At 61.0% G+C, this 17,584-nt stretch overlaps 1 protein-coding gene across 2 annotated transcripts in view; it reads left to right on the forward strand.

Annotated features, from left to right (window-relative positions):
- ADAM12 (ADAM metallopeptidase domain 12) overlaps positions 1-17,584 on the forward strand; it is a 176,348-nt gene that overhangs the window by 148,970 nt on the left and 9,794 nt on the right. For both annotated transcript variants that reach the window (XR_013814711.1, XM_079793191.1), the window contains exons 15-21: positions 3,698-3,806; positions 3,896-4,094; positions 6,271-6,348; positions 7,761-7,869; positions 10,358-10,490; positions 11,010-11,118; positions 12,931-13,110. Coding sequence is in view for 1 of the 2 variants with exons in the window: in XM_079793191.1 (XP_079649317.1) it covers positions 3,698-3,806; positions 3,896-4,094; positions 6,271-6,348; positions 7,761-7,869; positions 10,358-10,490; positions 11,010-11,118; positions 12,931-13,110 (917 nt within the window). In the remaining variant the exon portion in view is untranslated. The remainder of the gene's footprint in view (positions 1-3,697; positions 3,807-3,895; positions 4,095-6,270; positions 6,349-7,760; positions 7,870-10,357; positions 10,491-11,009; positions 11,119-12,930; positions 13,111-17,584) is intronic.

The raw sequence follows: 17,584 nt of genomic DNA on the forward strand, positions 1-17,584 counted from the left end.
CAGCGTCCCTCGTGGCCAGCCCTCCGGCCCTTCCGCAGCCGCGGTCTCTCCGGTTCTTGAGTTACAGGGTGTGTCAGCGCTCCTTCCAAGGAGCCTCGGCGGCCCGAGCACAGCCCTGGCGCCTTCCCAGGGGGAGGAGCTCTCGGTGCCTGTGGTATTGGGGCGTCTGGCCCCGGGGCCAGGGTGAGGGCCGGTGGCGCCCGCAGCGTGCTCCGAGCCACTGCCGCTCTGTGACTCAGCTGGCCGCGGCCCTGATTCATGGTGCCTGAGCCTGGTGGCCATTATCTCATCGCTTCAGCCCCTCAGGCGGCCTGACCAGAGAGAGAGGGAGCCAGACAGGCGGACACACCAGCCTCTGACTCACGGACTGGCCTCTCCAAAAGCCAGCGCCGCAGGAAGTCACCTGCGTTGAACTCTCCGTGTCCTTGTGGCCAGGGGTGAGGCCAGAGGCCGGCTGCCTGGCTGCTCCCCGCCCCGCCCTGCAGCCGGGGGCCTCCGCCTGGCCGGGGGGTGTGCCTAGGGTGTCCTGCGTGCAGACCGAACACTGATCGGGGGTGCTCAGCTTCTGAAACGTCCTCAGGGTCCCCCCTGCGTGTGAGGTTCCGAGAATCAAGACGGGGCCTCCTGGGGTCTGTTTTCTGCCGCCACTTGCTGGCCGGTGACCTGCAGCAGATCTTTCCGCTGCTTCTGTGAACCAGGGAGCTCTATGCCTGCCGCGGGGCATGTTGCCCCTGACACGGCATCTGTCCTAGACAACATGTCACACGTGCTCACGTGCTGGGTGCACCCCATGGTGTCTGGTGCATTTAGACTGTACGTCAGGTGTGACTGCGTTTGCTCACTGATGAGTGTGCAAGACCCTGAGTCCTGGGCTGCAGGAGGTGCTGATACGGGGGAGCAGGGGGTGCATGAAAGAGACAGGCCTGGCTGGGGGGCGGGTGCAGCCGACCAGGACGGCATCAGAGACGAGGTTGCCCCGAGTTGTCATCGGCCAGGCGGATGGGAAGGCTGTTTCCTGCCCCGGGAGCCGTGGCCCTGCAGGGAAGGGCAGGCGGCTCTGCTTGCCTGGAGCGGGGACTGTGTCCGGGGAGCAGAGGCCCGCGTCTGGCACCCCGTCTCTCATGTGTTAGCTGCTCCTCGCCGTCCTCTCATGTCAGATGCTGACTCAGCCCGATGCTGCTGAGGGACACGCTTCCCCCAGGCCCCGTGGCTCCGGGGCAAGGGCCTTCCTCGCAGGCCAGGCCGGGCCAGGGCGCCGACAGAGAGCCGTCACGCTGTTCTAGGGGGCGGCTCACATCTGCTTTCAGGATCCAGAAAAGGAAGCCTTACCGCCGGGCTGGGCAGCATCTTTCCCGTCCGTTCCCAAGTGCTCGGAGCGCCAGGCGTCCCCGGTTCCTGCCCTGCGGGCCCTGGCGCCCACCCCCCCAACCCCAGGGGACCCGGCCGAGGTCCTGGCTCACCCAGCCCTCGGCTCCATCCAGATGTCCTTACTGTCCGGCCCGGCTGCCCCAACGCCGCCCGGGCGGAGCCCGCCCCCGCTCACCACTCCCTTTGGAAATGGGCTCGTCCGAATCCGTGGTATGTCATGAACTAGCCCTGCTCCCAAGTCTTCCAACAATAAAGTGATAAAAAATTCAAAGCAGATGCCTGGCCCCCGGACAGACAGCCTCACGCGCCCTCGGGGTCGCTGTGGGTTGGGGTTCGTTGTTTTCAAATTGTGATTGTGGATGGCGACCTTGCTGGGCAGGAGCTGAGTATGTTTTCTCACTGCCTTTCCTCCCACAAACCCGTGCCTCGGGGCTCTGATCTCGACGTCACGCACGTGTGTGTCCTCAGCAGCTCGGAGTGCGCCCCGGATGGACTGTCCTCGTCCAGCTTCCCCTCGCAGCCACAGAGGTTTCCTATCGGTGCGATGTGACCTTTGTCCCTCCGGAAAAACAGCCGGAGAGTGTCTTCCTGCAGAAAATGTACTTTTGCCGGTGGTTTACCTGTACCACCAGCGTAAAAACTGCACTGGGAAATTCTTTTTTTTTTTTAATGTATTTTTATTGAGTTCAGAGAGGAAAAGAGAGGGAGAGAGAGAGAGAAACATCCATGATGAGAGAGGATCATTGATCAGGTGCCTCCTGCACACCTCACACTGGGGACCAAGCCCGCAACCCGGGCCTGTGCCCTGACCAGGAATCGAACCCTGACCTCCTGGTTCATACATCAGCGCTCAACCACTGAGCCACACCAGCCAGGCGGCACTTGGAAATACACATCACGGATAACATCATGGCTACAGCCACAGACGATGGGCAGCAGAGAAGGCGCCGAGTGCATTTGCTTTATCTCCTGTATCCCCCCCACCCCCGCCACTCCCCCACCCCCCGGGACCCAGGGCCCCCGGCCTACGCAGCGTGCGCGGCCGGGCGATTGTGCGGCCGGTGAGCGTGTTTGTCCGCGAGGCCGGTTCCGTGAGTCCGTTGACCGCGGTCCCCGGGCAGGACTTTTCCTCGTCCTCTCAGCTGCCGCGGCCGCAGATGGGAAGACGAGAAGTTCTTCCGAGAGGCCATTGTCGAGCAGCCGGGAAAGTCTCCCTTTGGTGCCGTGTGTGGGAGGAAATGATCCCACGTGCGACCTCGCCTCTCTCCAGGGGTGGTACGGGGCTTGGGGGAGGCCTTAGAAGGGAGTTCGGGGCGGCCTCTGCGTGGTTTGGAAACAGAGGCTGGGAAAGGAGCGAGAGGCCGGGCTGGGTGCCATGTGCCTGCTCGCTCCTGTGTTTTCATGAGCGGCTGATGGCTCTGCTCACAGCTGGTGAGAGGGGTCGGGCGCCGCGGAAGGCGGTCGGACGTTTTCAGTGATAAGAACGCCCGCTCTGTCCCCGGGAGGGGAGCCCTGCCCCGCGGTGGGTTGCTGTTAAGCCAGCCGTCACCTTGGCAGGCGAGCGGAGCTGGGGGCTGGGAGCTGGGGAGCAGGCACCCGCAGCCGAGGGAGGTGAGGGAGCACCACCCCGGACACCCAGGTGGAGGGGCGGCCCGGTCGCACGCAGGGCACAGTGTGAGGGGAAGAATGTGGAATGTTTTCCTGAATTTCTCACACCGTCTCGACAGCTATCACCGGGCGTGGATGTGAGAGCCCTCCAGCACTTGGGCATCGCAAACCCAAGCATATGCCCTCCCTCCCCCTCCCCTCCCCCCCCCCCCCCAGTCCCTGGCGGGACGATGTGCTAAAGGAGGCCATTCCCCGAGCCCTGGGGCTCCCGCGCCCTCTTGCTGGGCACCGTCAGGCTGTGCGGAGTGACGGCCTCCGAGGGGCATGAATTTGCCCGGCGAACGGGGCTATACGGGCTGAAGCGCGTGTGAGGTCCCGGCTTCCCCACACGAGCCATCGCCCTCCGTGGGACCCGCCGGAGCTCGCGTGGTCTCACGGAGCGGTGGGCATGATGCCAGGGAGCGCCAGCTCCCCCTTTTCTTGCCGGCAGCCACCTCCTTCCTGTGTGCCTGGGTCTGGCCCCACAGCCAGGCCTCGGTCCCTGAGCTGGGAAATGTGTGCTTGGCCAGGAGTGGCCGAGGTGCCAGCTGCGTCAGGGGTCAGCCGGACCCCGGGGCGAGTCCTCCAGATGGAGCCCTTCTCCCCGAACCCGAAAGCCCCGAGGTTCCGGGGAAACTGCGGAGCCACGTGCGGGCCTGACGCTGCTCTGCTTCCCTTCCAGGCGCGAAGCCCGCCCCTGGCATCTGCTTTGAGCGGGTCAACTCCGCCGGCGACCCCTACGGCAACTGCGGCAAAGACTCCAAGAGCTCCTTCGCCAAATGCGAGCTGAGGTACGGAACCCCCGACCCGGCGCGGGCCCGGGCCCGGCCTCGGCTCCTTCCAACGCCCTCGGGGCCTGTCTGTGCCCCCTTCCTTCCAGAGATGCCAAGTGCGGGAAAATCCAGTGCCAAGGAGGCGCCAGCCGGCCAGTCATCGGCACCAACGCGGTTTCCATAGAAACGAACATCCCCCTGCAGGAAGGGGGCCGGATCCTGTGCCGCGGGACCCACGTGTACCTGGGCGACGACATGCCGGACCCGGGGCTGGTGCTGGCCGGCACCAAGTGCGCAGACGGAAAAGTAAGACCCCGAGCACGATGCTTGCGTGGGCCCCGTGAGTGTGGCCCGGGCCCTGAGAAATGCCGTCTCCTAGTTCCGTGGTCGGCAAACTGCGGCTCGCGAGCCACGTGCGGCTCTTTGGCCCCTTGAGTGTGGCTCTTCCACAAAATACCATGGCCTGGGCGAGTCTATTTTGAAGAAGTGGCGTTAGAAGAAGTTTAAGTTTAAAAAATTTGGCTCTCCAAAGAAATTTCAATCGTTGTACTGTTGATATTTGGCTTTGCTGACTAACGAGTTTGCCGACCGCTGGCCTAGGACCGAGGCACAGGGTGTGTGCTCCCCGAGCCCCTCCCTCTCGGGACCTGGGCTCCGCACCTGGTCTCGGCACCTGGAGGAAGAAGTCAGTAAGTGCCAGGTCCCAGCTGGCCCTGAGATGCAGATCTGGGGAAGCCAGCTCGTGCTCTGGACCCTTCGGTGTTACCAAGTCACCTCTAACCTGGGAGTCGCGAGGGTTCCAGCCGGAAGTTGCTCCGGAAGGAAACGCAGCAGCGGATGGAGTTGTTTTGGGAAGTGGCCCTGGTTTCTGGCATGGAGACCTCGGGGGCTTGTTCTCACCTGGACTCAGAAGGGGAAGGCAGATGTATTTTCAGAGACCCCTGGGGGAGGGGAGGGGAGGGGAGAGAAGGGAATGGGGGGAGGGGAGGAGGGGAGGAGGGGGAGAATTAGGAGACATTGAAGGCAGAAAGCGGGTTCTTTGGAGACCAGGGAGAAAGGTAGGCCAAGGTATTTCAGGAGTTAGAAATAAAGTCCAAAATTTAAATTAAAAAAATATCGGGACAGTCACCTTCTGCCACATTGATTTTTCTCACCAGACAGACCTTGCCACACTAAATGAAAGCAAGTTAATGAGATGTTCTAGGAACGAAGAGGAGTCAACCCCACGTGCTTTAGGACCCCATTTTCAAAATGGTTGTGAAACCACTCCCACAGAGGTCACGGGATAGACAGGACTCGTGGGCAGACATTTCCTCCATCACCCCCTCCCTCCTGCTCCCTGAACCAGAGTGTCCCCAAGACCAGCACGACACGGGGACCCTGGCAGACACACGGATGTCTCCTTCGCCACGGCTAGCTTATGCACACCCAGGCCCTGACGCTCGGATGACACCTGAGCACTGACACGGCGGGGACTGGGTTTACCAATGCGTTTTCCTCCACGTGCACCGGCAAGCGGGCGTGGCCTCCGTTTCCGCAGGCCTGGCCCGTGGGCTCGGAGGAGAGCGGAGCCGCATGGAGAGTCTGAGGGGTCCTGGTGTGTTCACTGCAACTCAGGTTCCTCCATCAGCTGTAATGTGACATCCCCGCAGCCAAGGTCACCGCCGGCCTCGGAGCTGAGCTGCGTGAATCGTGCCTTACGCGCAACTGGGATCAGACCGCGCACGTCCTTAGGAAGGTCCCCGTGATTAAAAAGCGCTCCGCAGTCCCAGAGTTAGACCCCCTCCCTTTGACTCCGCGACGCGGTGGCAGCTTATGGGAGCCCGCGGGCCTGACCCCGTGAGTCTGGAGTGTGTTCCGCGCCTCTGAAATGAAGCAGAGCTCTTTGGACCAGCCCCGTGTCCCTCAGCGGAGGCTGCCCCGCCAAGGCCCGGGAAGCAGGAGGGCCCGGCCGCCTGGTCCCCCGCTGAGCACGTCTGGCGTGCTTTCTGGCATCGGCGATAGCGCCTGTCAGTCAGCTTGTTGGGAAAGCACCCGTTTTCGCTATCTCCCTTCAAAGATCCGGACCCTGTATTCTTGCCTCTGAGTCCACACAGGCCCCAGGGCAGGAACTCGCCCGTTTCTCCCTCTCTCGTGTCTTTTCATGGAGAAAAAGTAAATGCCCAGCAGGCAGGTGTGACGGCAAGCACTAACAAAGCCACGAGGAAATCGGTTAGCACCCTTTCGGGACTGGCCGAAACCACAGAAAATGCCATCGACGTGTGAAGGCACGCAGGTGTCCCCATGGATCTGAGTGCTGGCCTGTGCTCAGTGTGGAGACCACGGGCACAAGGACCTGTGTCTGTGTCACGTGAAACACGCACCCATATTCACGGCAAGATCGGCTTCCCCAAAGGTCCCCTTGCTTTCCAGTTGTACACCCCAGACCGGCGTGGCGTGGGCTGGCGGAAGGACTGAGACGCCCGCTCTGTTTCCTCCTCAGATTTGCCTCCATCGCCGGTGTCAGAACGTCAGCGTGTTCGGTGTCCACGAGTGTGCCAGGCAGTGCCACGGCAGAGGGGTGAGTCGACGGGTGCTCCTTCCCAGCCCGCCATCCACGCTTAGCACCAACTCATTCGTTTGCAAAGGTGTTTGCAATCCGTAACTTTCTATAAAACATATTTCTATTGATGTCAGAGAGGAAGGGAGAGGGAGAGGGAGAGAAACATCCATGATCAGAGAGAATCATTGATCGGCTGCCTCCTGCACACCCCCTCCTGGGGATCGGGCCTGCAACCCGGGCATGTGTCCTGACCGGGAATGGAACCCTGACCTCCTGGTTCAGAGGTCAATGCTTAACCACTGAGCCTCACCGGCCGGGCTGCCCATAACTTCTTAAAAACATAGCAGTGTCTTCTCAATGCTTTCTTCTAAAGACATCCATTTCCTTTGACCTTTTTGTACATTGGGTTTCTTATTTTACAAAAAATCCGATGGAGCCGTCATTCACTTTCAAATGAACATCCTGTGATTTTTTTTTTACAAAAAGGACTTTGTCATCTTAAAGTAGTCGTACCCCTAACCATCCTTCCTGAAGAGTTTCGCAACATTTCAAACAGAGCCGTTCCTTTAACAACCAAGACTGAGAATGCGTGTCTGAGCTGAGACCCCTCCGAAAGGAAGTGAGACAGAGGGGACAGAACCCGCCACGCGTTCTCAAGTCCCACGCGGCGGGTTTCGACGGAACAGCCTGTTGTTTTGGTCCAGAGAGTCTTCAGGGGAGAAGGGGACGCTGATTGTTTAAAACGTGATTTATTTCTCCCGAGGGACTTCGTTTCCAGTGGAACCGTATTCGTCCCGATGTGCCAGGGCTTCGTTTGTTTTTCTGAAACCTTTTCTGCAGGAATCATGCTCCAAATCCTGTTTTTAAAACCTGCAGACACTCGCCAGTGATTCTATCCAGAAGGATGGGGTTTGCCTGGATTACTGTTGGGCTGTGACCACAGGGGATGCAGTGCCACCTCCCCTGGGGGTGCAGCTGTCGATGGGCAGTGCCCGGGTTGCGGGCTCAGTCCCCCACAGGGGCCGTGCAGGAGGCCGCCCGTCGATGTTTCTCAGCGATGTTTCCCTCTCTCCCTCTCCCTTCCTCTCTCTGAAATCCATAAAAACATGTTTAATCGACAGAGAAAAGGGCCTGGGGGCCTGAGAAGCCGTGGGAGGCAGAGGGGGAGCCCTGACCACCTCCATGGTCCTCTGACAGCTGCTGACCGGCGGGTCACGGCCACGTGCAGCCGCGGGCCCGGCCACGGAGCAGGTGCTGGGCCGCGGGCTGGTCCTCTCGGTGGCATTCGCTGATCTGGCCCTATGGGGGCTGAGGGGCTCTGACCTCGGGCTTTGCTTGGCCGTGGCGCCCAGTGAGGGCTCAGGGACTGACCTCTGCCCCAGGGACGGTGCACCCTAACTCTGCTCCCCCCCCCCCTGGCGCCCCGGCAGGTGTGCAACAACAGGAAGAACTGCCACTGCGAGGCCCACTGGGCGCCCCCCTTCTGCGACAGGTCCGGCTTCGGAGGCAGCACGGACAGCGGCCCCGTTCGGCAAGCAGGTGGGAGGGGACGGCGCGCCCAGGGGAGAGGGGCAAGGGGAGTGGGGCGGGGGGGGGTCTTTCCCAGGAAGACGGGCTCGCCAGCCGTCGGCGTGGGTGCAGGTGTAGACCCCCGGGAGCAGGAACCCCAGTGGGGCCCCCGCGTGGGCCTCACACGGCCCGAGGCCCCGCTCTGTTCCCAAATTCTCCAAGGTCCTCCGGGTCCTTCCGGGGCCCCTCGCGCTGCTTTGGCGGGGGGGGGGGGGTGGGGGGGGGCGCTTTTCTTAGCTGAGGTCACGCTCCAGCGGACGGCCAGGGGGTCTGAACGTCGGGCCCCATCGAAGGACTCGCGAAGGCCAGCCCCGGGCCCCAGGCTCGTGGGTCCGCAGCGGGTGGGGGGTGGCAGTGGACGGACGGACGGATGGACGGGCAGGGCGGGGTCCACAGGACTCGGGGCACGGGATGGGCAAGGGAGGAGGCGACGAGAGGGGGCCGTCGCCGTGCCGTCCCGGCGTGTGCCTTGAGCAGCCGATGGGTGGGGACAGGCAGCCTGGGGCGCCCAGTGCAGCGGGGGGCCGTCAATGTCCGCCTGGCAGATGTCGTCTGCGGCTCAGGGGAGGGTTTGGGGATAAACACGATGTTCAGGCTCCGCTGCCCCTCTGCAATCAGCTTCACGGACAGACAGCGGGACTGGCCCAGAGCCCGGCGGTGGCCGCTCGCGTCGGCCAAGGAGGACGGTCTGGCCGGGGGCCACAGCGAAGGTTCCAGGGACACTGACCATGAGTCAGCGGCCGCTGCTGATCGCAGCCTCGGGCCCAGACGCCTGATAGGACGTGTCGGCCGAGACAAAGTCCAGAGGCAGCGAGGAGGAGAGGGGGCGAGGGGACCCCTCCCCCGTGGTGGGAGCCCTGCCTCTGGGCTGCAGCCAGTGAGCACCCGGCCGAGGCAGAGCGTCAGCCTGGGTGACAAGTCACCTCCACCACCTACCGTGTGAAGCCCCCTCACACCTACTGTGTGAATCCCCCTCACACCTACTGTGTGAATCCCCCCTCACACCTACTGTGTGAATCCCCCTCACACCTACTGTGTGAATCCCCCCTCACACCTACTGTGTGAATCCCCCTCACACCTACTGTGTGAATCCCCCCTCACACCTACTGTGTGAATCCCCCCTCACACCTACTGTGTGGAGCCCCCCTCACACCTACTGTGTGGAGCCCCCCTCACACCTACTGTGTGGAGCCCCCCTCACACCTACTGTGTGAAGCCCCCTCACACCTACTGTGTGAATCCCCCTCACACCTACTGTGTGAATCCCCCCTCACACCTACTGTGTGGAGCCCCCCTCACACCTACTGTGTGGAGCCCCCCTCACACCTACTGTGTGGAGCCCCCCTCACACCTACTGTGTGGAGCCCCCCTCACACCTACTGTGTGAAGCCCCCTCACACCTACTGTGGGAAGCCCCTCACACCTACTGTGTGAAGCCCCCTCACACCTACTGTGTGAAACCCCCCTCACACCTACTGTGTGAAGCCCCCTCACACCTACTGTGTGAATCCCCCCTCACACCTACTGTGTGAAACCCCCTCACACCTACTGTGTGAAGCCCCCTCACACCTACTGTGTGAAACCCCCTCACACCTACTGTGTGGAGCCCCCCTCACACCTACTGTGTGAAACCCCCTCACACCTACTATGTGGAGCCCTCCTCACACCTACTGTGTGAAGCCCCCTCACACCTACTGTGTGGAGCCCTCCTCACACCTACTGTGTGAAGCCCCCTCGCACCTACTGTGTGAAGCCCCCTCCATCGCCGGGAGCAGCCCAGTGGCTGTGCGGAGACCCGTGCTCCCACGGAGCTCAGTGCCGCTGAAATGCAGCTAAAGCTGCTCCGACCCGGGCCCCGGGCCCGCCTGGGGGTCTCCGTGTCACTGCACTAAACCACATGGGTCAGACCCCAGGAGGGCGTTTCCATGGAGACCATAAACCGCCTCCTCCCAGAGAAAGGGTTTGCCCGGCGCTGGACCCCGCGTCCCTGATGTCACAAAACGCACCGTGGGCATCGCAGTGGGCGGTGCGGTCTCCCTCTCTTTGTTTCTTCTCTCTTCTGATGTGACACTCGGGCACGAGGAGGCTTATTCTGAACAAACACGAAAATAAAGCCAAACCAGCTCCTCCCTGACGAGAGAGGAGGCAGGGCCCGGTGGCCCGTGTGGCCCGTGGGTGAAGGGGGCTGGAGAGGGTTCAGTCCGGACCCCGGGAGCTCCGAGGGGCTTCAGCGACGGCTCCCTGCGGCTCCCGCCTCCCGCTGCCCTCCCGCCGGGGCCCGCGCCGGGGCCAGCAGTGAGTGACCGCGCAGCCCGAACCTCGCCCGCGGCCTCTGAGCATCCCTCAGCTGCGCTCCCGTTCCTTCCCTCGGGGCCCGCCTGGCCGTCGCTGTCGGGTTCGGTGGGTCCCTGGCTCCCGACGGCCACCTCCGCGCCCTGAGTGAGCCGTGTTGTTCCAGGTCACCGAGGCCTCACCGCCAGCGTCCTGGCCAGCGTCCTGTGTCTCCTCGCGGCCGGGCTCGCGGTTTATCTCAAAAGGAAGACGCTGGTCCGGCTGCTGTTTACCGACAAGAAGACCCTGGAGAAGCTAAGGTACGGGGGAGGGGGGGGGGGTCTCCCCAGACGGCCATCAGGGGCGTGCCCGCTGCCCTCTCCAGAGAGCAGACGGTGGGGGTTTCTCATGTGTCCGCCAGCCCGCTGCCTCCTCCTCGTGCCCTGCACACGCTCCGCGCTCAGGAGAGAGAGGCAGGCGGCGGGGAGTCTCGCCGAGGGGTCTCCACCTGGCCTTGGCCTCTCCCTAAGGCGCGGGGGTCAAGATGTGCCCATCGGGTGTTCAGGCCGCATGCGGAAACGCCCTTTATCCCGCGCGTCCCCCAGGGTCACGGAGCCGCAAGTCCGGATTGCGGGAACTGGTTCACCAGGCTCGGTGGGGGCTCTGGGAGAGGAAACGAGTATTTACGGTTTAATCTTGTGAGAGTGTGGATGATGTTTCCTTGGCGTGTTTACCCACGCGGACTTTAAACATCGGTGCCTGTCTGAGTGCCGTGTGAGCAGGGGGAAGCGGAGTCGCCGGAGGAGAGCGCCCTGGTGAGCCGTGTGCCTGTGTTGCAGGTGCGTGCGCCCCGCCCGGCCCCCCGGCGGCTGCCAGCCCGGCCAGGCTCCCCTGGCGCCCCTCAGCAAAGGCGTGACGAGGAAGCCGGCGCCGTCCAGCTCAGCCACGGTGAGTGGTGCCCAGGGAGGCGGGCTCTGAGGCCCGGGGTCCCCGGTGCAGGTGAGAGTACAGGCTCTGAGGCCGGGGTCCCCGGTGCAGGTGAGAGTACAGGCTCTGAGGCCGGGGTCCCCGGTGCAGGGGAGGGCATGGCTCTGAGGCCCGGGGTCCCCGGTGCAGGGGAGAGTACAGGCTCTGAGGCCCGGGGTCCCCGGTGCAGGGGAGGGCACGGCTCTGAGGCCAGGGTCCCCGGTGCAGGGGAGGGCACGGCTCTGAGGCCCGGGGTCCCCGGTGCAGGGGAGGGCACGGCTCTGAGGCCTGGGGTCCCCGGTGCAGGGGAGAGTACAGGCTCTGAGGCCGGGGTCCCCGGTGCAGGGGAGAGTACAGGCTCTGAGGCCGGGGTCCCCGGTGCAGGGGAGAGTACAGGCTCTGAGGCCGGGGTCCCCGGTGCAGGGGAGAGTACAGGCTCTGAGGCCGGGTCCCCGGTGCAGGGGAGGGCACGGCTCTGAGGCCCGGGGTCCCCGGTGCAGGGGAGGGCACAGGGCTGGAGGGGGCTCGCTGTGCCGCACGGGAGCGCTCCAGGCCTGGGGGCAGGGGCAGGGGAGCAGCTGAGGTGTGTGCACACGGGGCTTGGGCTCGGCGGTGAGGAGGAGGCACCGCTGACACAGCGTGACGGGCCTGGAGACAGTGAGCCGAGGGACAGAAGCCGGAGAGACAGAGCGGCTGGTGGTGCCACTGTGTGAAGTCTGGGACACGCGGACTAACGCACAGTGACAGGAAGCGGGTCCTGCTTACAGGCAGGAAGGGGAGGGGACGGGGAGGCTCTTGGGTGATGGATGTGTTCATTATCTCGCTTCTGTGACGGTTGCATGAGTGTGGACATATGTCAATTTTTACCAAATTGCACGTTTTAAATATATGCAATTAATCACGTGTCAGGTGTACCTGGGGAAAGCTGTTTGTAGAAAGAAAGGAAGAGAAGAGGGAGGGGAGCGGGCAGGGGGCCGAGGCACAGACTCGAGCTGCGTCTGTCCGTCTGTCTTCATCGGTCGCTGAGACCGCACACCGCGCAGAGCCCCGCCCTCGGCGGGGGGCCCTGACCTCGGCCCCGGCCTCCGGACGCCTCCACGCCGCCGCCCAGCACGTGTCCTGGCTTCTCGCCACCTCGGGCGCTGAGCTGTGTCCTGTTTTCACGGCTCCTTCCGTGCCCTCGGGTCTGGCCCGGGCCTTCATGCCGGCACTTTGTCGGGTGTCTCGAGCCTGTTTGTTAATCAACCGGCCCTTTAAAATCCACCCAGAAGGGGGTCCCTCTTTCCAGGCTAGCGGGAGGGGTGCTCCCATTAGAATGTTGAAGCTTAAATAATTGTAGACGCCCTCTCACGTACCTCCTTGATACCTATCCCTTACTCCACCCACCTCCCCCTCGGCGATGGCGGACTCGTAGGCGCTGCTTTTTCCTTGAGGAATCGCACACATTTTTTGTTAATCCTCATCCGAGGGTATTTTTTCCATTGATTTTTTGAGAGAGTGGAAGGGAGGGAGAAGAAGGGAGAGGAGGAGGAGGAGGAGGAGGAGGAGGAGGAGGAGGAGGAGGAGGAGAGGGAAGGGGAAGAGGAGGGGAGAGAAGAATTGATTGGTTGCCTCCCACACCCGCCCCTGACCGGGGCCAGGGATGGAACCTGCAACCCAGGTGTGTGCCCTTGACTGGGAATCAAACCCGGGACCCTGGGTGCAGGGGCCGGCGCTCTGCCACTGAACCCCGGCAGGGCGGAATCACATACGCTCTTGAGACCGTGCATCATGGCCGCTGCTCTGACCCCGCAGGACAACCCCAGGAGGCCGCCGCCGCGTCAGAGCGTTGCCATCAGCAGGCCCCTCCAGGCCCTGGACCGCCCCCGGCCCCCTTCCCCGCAGCGCGTGCTCCCGACCCTCCACCAGGCGCCCCGCGCACCCAGCGTCCCCGCCAGACCCCTGCCGGCCACCCCTGCGCTCAGGCAGGCCCAGGTACGCCCGCCCTCCGCTGCGACCTCGACGGCTGCCCAGGCTCTGAGGCTTGGTGGGCCTGACCTTGGACAAGGGGCTTTGCTTGGCGTGCCTCTCTGAGCTCCTCGGGGGGTAAGCGTGATGGCCACGCAGCGGGGGTGGGAACGTCCGGCCCGCGGGCCGTGTAAGCCCCGCGAAATCATGTGGTCCCGCCCTGCCCAGGCATTAGGGTGAGTTAATGAAGCGTTCGACCAAACACGGCCGGTAATTTTTACGTGGGTCATTTTGTACGGCGCGTGGATGGTGGGATAAATATTCCCGTGGCCCTTGGCAGGAAGCAGGTTCCGGGGGACAGTAGTGGTGCGATACTCACGCGCGACGTTAGTGACGTGGTTGTCACCAGGGTAGGGGGGTGCCATGCAGTGAGCGTCGTAGCCGGGACACTTCTGAGAAGGGCAGGCACCCCGTTCGTCACGAGGCCTGGACAGGGAGATAGAGGTGGGCGCTTGGAGAACAAATGTGGGCGAACTTGTTGCTATTGTTCATTTTCAAAATTGTTTACAAAAATCTCGCCATCTCCTGAGCTTCTCCCAACCCGACGCAGCACTGCGTGCGATGCTTGGCGAATATCCTCTCCTTCTCACGCTGGTTTGGAAGGAACAGTTTCTGTTTGTTCTGACCGTGAACGTGACATCATCCGCGATAGGAAACCTGGGGGGCGGGGGGAGCGAAACAAGCCAATGAAAGGCACAGAGAGACCATCGCTATTATATGCCAGTCACTTTGTCTATATCTGTCATTACGCGTGTATTTTTAACATGATTTTGATTATTTTATGTGTACATTGCTTTATATACTACTATTTTGCCTAAAAATCATTCTCATTTACCAAGACATTAAAAATCCTTTTGAGAGTCATTATCCTAATGATCGCATTACATCTATAGATAGAATACATTTTTAAGTACTTGACAATTAGTGGGCATATTTGGATGCTCTACCTTTGCTATTATAAATAGCTCTGCTATGATGGTCTAGACCAGTGGTCGGCAAACTGCGGCTCGCGAGCCACATGCGGCTCTTTGGCCCCTTGAGTGTGGCTCTTCCACAAAATACCACATGCAGGCGCGCACGTACAGTGCGATTAAAACTTCGTGGCCCATGCGCAGAAGTCGGTTTTCGGCTCTCAAAAGAAATGTCAATCGTACTGTTGTACTGTTGATATTTGGCTAATGAGTTTGCCGACCACTGGTCTAGACAGATAAGTGTTGGACCACCTTATTCCCTCAGGAGAGATCCCTAAAAGTGAAAATACTGGGTTGAAACATGGCATAAACATTTTAAGCTTCTGAACATATCAATTTACTATTTCTCAGGACTTTTATATTCATTTATATCCCGTTATTATAGCCCATCTGTCTCCATGTGTCTCACCATAACTTTGCTAGTGCTATTAACATTTCAAAGTTTTGCCAGAATGATTCACAAAACAAAATATTTTTTTTCTAGTGGTTTTATCAGTTCTGAAGGGATGTTGACGTTTCCGACTATAAATGTGTCCCCTCTTAGTCCGTGTGGCTTTTCTTCATGAATGTTTGAACTGTGCAGTTTGTGATACACACTGTTAGGTATTGTCTCTTCTCGACGAACTGGCCCTTTAATCATTACGTGACGTCCCTCTTTAACTCCGGCACTGCTAGTATATTTGGTACCAGATTCACCGCTGGTTGAAAACTGCTGCTCTCAGGATTACTGTATTTTTTGTACATAATTTATCACAGCCGACTAGTCCCAGTATTTTATCCCGTCAAGTGGAACTGAAAACTTTACCTCTCAGGTTCTGCCTTTGTGCTGTGGATGTCTTAAATGTTACCATTTTACCACCATCCCGACATTGCCATTTTTGTGCTAAAAGCTGCTTTATTTCATGTTATCTTATCTACATTAGTTTTCTTTTGATGAGTGTTTGCCAGGTCTGGCTTTTTTTTTTTTTTTTCCCATCTTTTTATTTTGAAAGCACGCGCTGGGCCCCGCTCAGGCCGGCTTCTCCGCTCAGAGAAAATTACATCTGGAGAGGCCGCCTGGGAAGCTGCAGATCGAAACGCAATTATCTGCTGTCAATCTGGGGCGGGGGGGGGGGGGGGGGCGTTCTTTCCAGAGAAACCCGCGTGGAAGCGCCGCTCACTCCGTGTGTGCTCTTACCGGCGCCACTCGGGGCTGTGGGGCGGGACGGGCCGCGGGGCACCCTGATTGCCAAAGCCCCGGTTCCCGGGAGAATGCGAGGAAGTGGCGTTTCCTCCCGCAGGCTTATCAGCGAGCAGGACCGGACTCCCAGCGGCGGGGGTCCCGGCCAGATTAGCTCCTTCAGTGGGACAATAGGAAGCGAGGAAAACAGCCGGGTTGGGCTTCACTGAGGCGGGGTGGCTTCCGGAAGGGCCGCCCGCCCGCCCGTGAGAACCTGCAGCCCTCCTGTGGCCCAGCCTGTCTGCGCTGCGGACAGTTCAGGAGGCCAGCAGGGTTGTGTGTGTGTGTGTGTGTGTGTGTGTATGTGCGCATGTGTGTGTGTGTGTGTGTGCACGCTTTGAATGCGGGCTTTATCCTTTTGATACAAGGATTTTCAAAGTCTTCAGCGGAAGGAGCTCAGTCCGCAGGAGGACCGCGTGGTCGCCTCCGGGAGCCCACTGGGGGTGCCCGTGGCGATCTGGCAGGTGGGGCAGAACCGCCCGAAGGAGCTGTCCCATCTCTGCCCCCCGTCTTCATCCTCCCCGTCTCTGTGTTCAGAGACGCTCTCCTCCTCGCCCACACGCTAGGCGGGGCACAGGACGGTGTCCGCATTTCCCTTCCTGTGCGGGGAGCACCTGTCGCAGGTCGGAGATCTGTCTCTTCTTCCTTCTCCTTCTCCTCGCCGTGGCTGATGCCCGTGTTTAGAAAGGCCTGCCCACCAGCGTGGCAAACGTGTCCGTTCCTACACGTTCACGGCTTTTCACATTGAAGTGCTTGCTCCATCGCTGTTTACCCCCGTGCATGACATGAGTGGGAATCCTACTTTGCTTTTCTCCACGACCACTTGAGTCATCCTCAGCATCGCCGTGTCTGCGGGGCCGGGTCTCCGGGGTTTGCAGGGCGGGGTGAGCAGTGTGGGCCAGGTTGGTGGAGACTCACATATCCTGCCGCCTCTGAGCGGGGAGGGCTCAGCAAAGAAACAGGGGCCTCGGCCAGCATTTCTGTCTGGGAGAAAGCTGCCTTCCCCCCCCCCCCCCCCCCAACCCTCACCCTCATCCAGATCATTCATTTCCTCCTCATATCTTCCTGGCACCTTTTGAGCTACTACCATCGCACTGGAGCTCAGAGGGACTGAGTCTGAGTAAGTCTATGTGCTGGCCCTTTAAAAGGAACTGCCTGGAACTCCGGCAGCCTCTGTCTCCCTTAGCCTCAATGCTGCTGGTTTTTACAGCCAAGTTATAAGGACTTCTTTTCTCAGCATTGGAACCCTGGGCTGAGGGGCCAGGTGTGGGGCTGGGACCCCTTGTTCCTCAGGGGGGACCTCCACCTCCGAGATAGCCCTCTGGGTTTTTACCTGCCATGGGGGGGGGGCATCCTGAGCCTCTGCCCCTCCTGCCAGGCTCGACGTGCTGCTGCTCTATATCCTGAGTGGTAGGACTTGGTTCTCCTAGACGGCAGGGGGTCTGGGTGCGGGTGGTTCTAAGTTGTCAATTTGATGTGGCTGTGGGAGTGCTGCAGGGTGGGGGGGGGGGGGGGGGAATGGCAGCAGGTGTCTGACCCATGGGGTCAGCCCGGACCTGGGTTCAGTAGCCTCCCTGCACCTGACTCCTGGCGAGGAGAGAATTGAGAGCCAAGACTCACAGTAAGAGAACATGTGTTTATCACGGAGGTGGAAGTCATTCCTCGGAGAAACAGGCTGAGGAACAAGTTACAGAGGTAGGGAAGGCCCTCGGGGCTCGGGGGTGAGGAAGCTGATGGTAACGTGGGAGGGAAAGGGGAGGCGTGGCCCTGCTCCGGGAGGGAGGGCACTGGGTCCCGGTCCTGAGGGCTTTAAGGGGGGTGGTCGGGAGGCCCCAGGGGAAGATCTCAATGGAACATTCCGCAGCTTCCCAGGTGTGGCCTCTCAGGGTCCGGGTCCCCCTGATTGATTGGCAGCCGGGTCAGGGGTCATTATTCCATGCAGCTGGTCCTGACCTCCGCCGTGGCTGGTTTTGTGGCCCATCTGGGCCTGGAGCTGAACTACAGCTGAGGCCTGAGTTCTCTCTGGAGGAAAGGTCAGGGGTCCGGGGTACAATAGGGGAGGAAAGGCCACCCTGGGGGCCAGGTACCACCTACAGGGGATTGCCCCTTGCTAGCACCCAGGGCTCGCCGTCCTGAAGACCTTCTGTACCTGCCCTCGTCCCTGTTCTGCTCAGGTCTGTCTGCCTGCCCCACAGTGGTAAGGACTGGCTGGACCCCGATGCAGGAGCCGCCGGGCAGGAGTGTCTGTGCG

This window comes from Cnephaeus nilssonii (assembly GCF_951640355.1).
Source record: "Cnephaeus nilssonii genome assembly, chromosome: 16".
In the NCBI taxonomy this organism is placed as follows: domain Eukaryota; kingdom Metazoa; phylum Chordata; class Mammalia; order Chiroptera; family Vespertilionidae; genus Cnephaeus; species Cnephaeus nilssonii.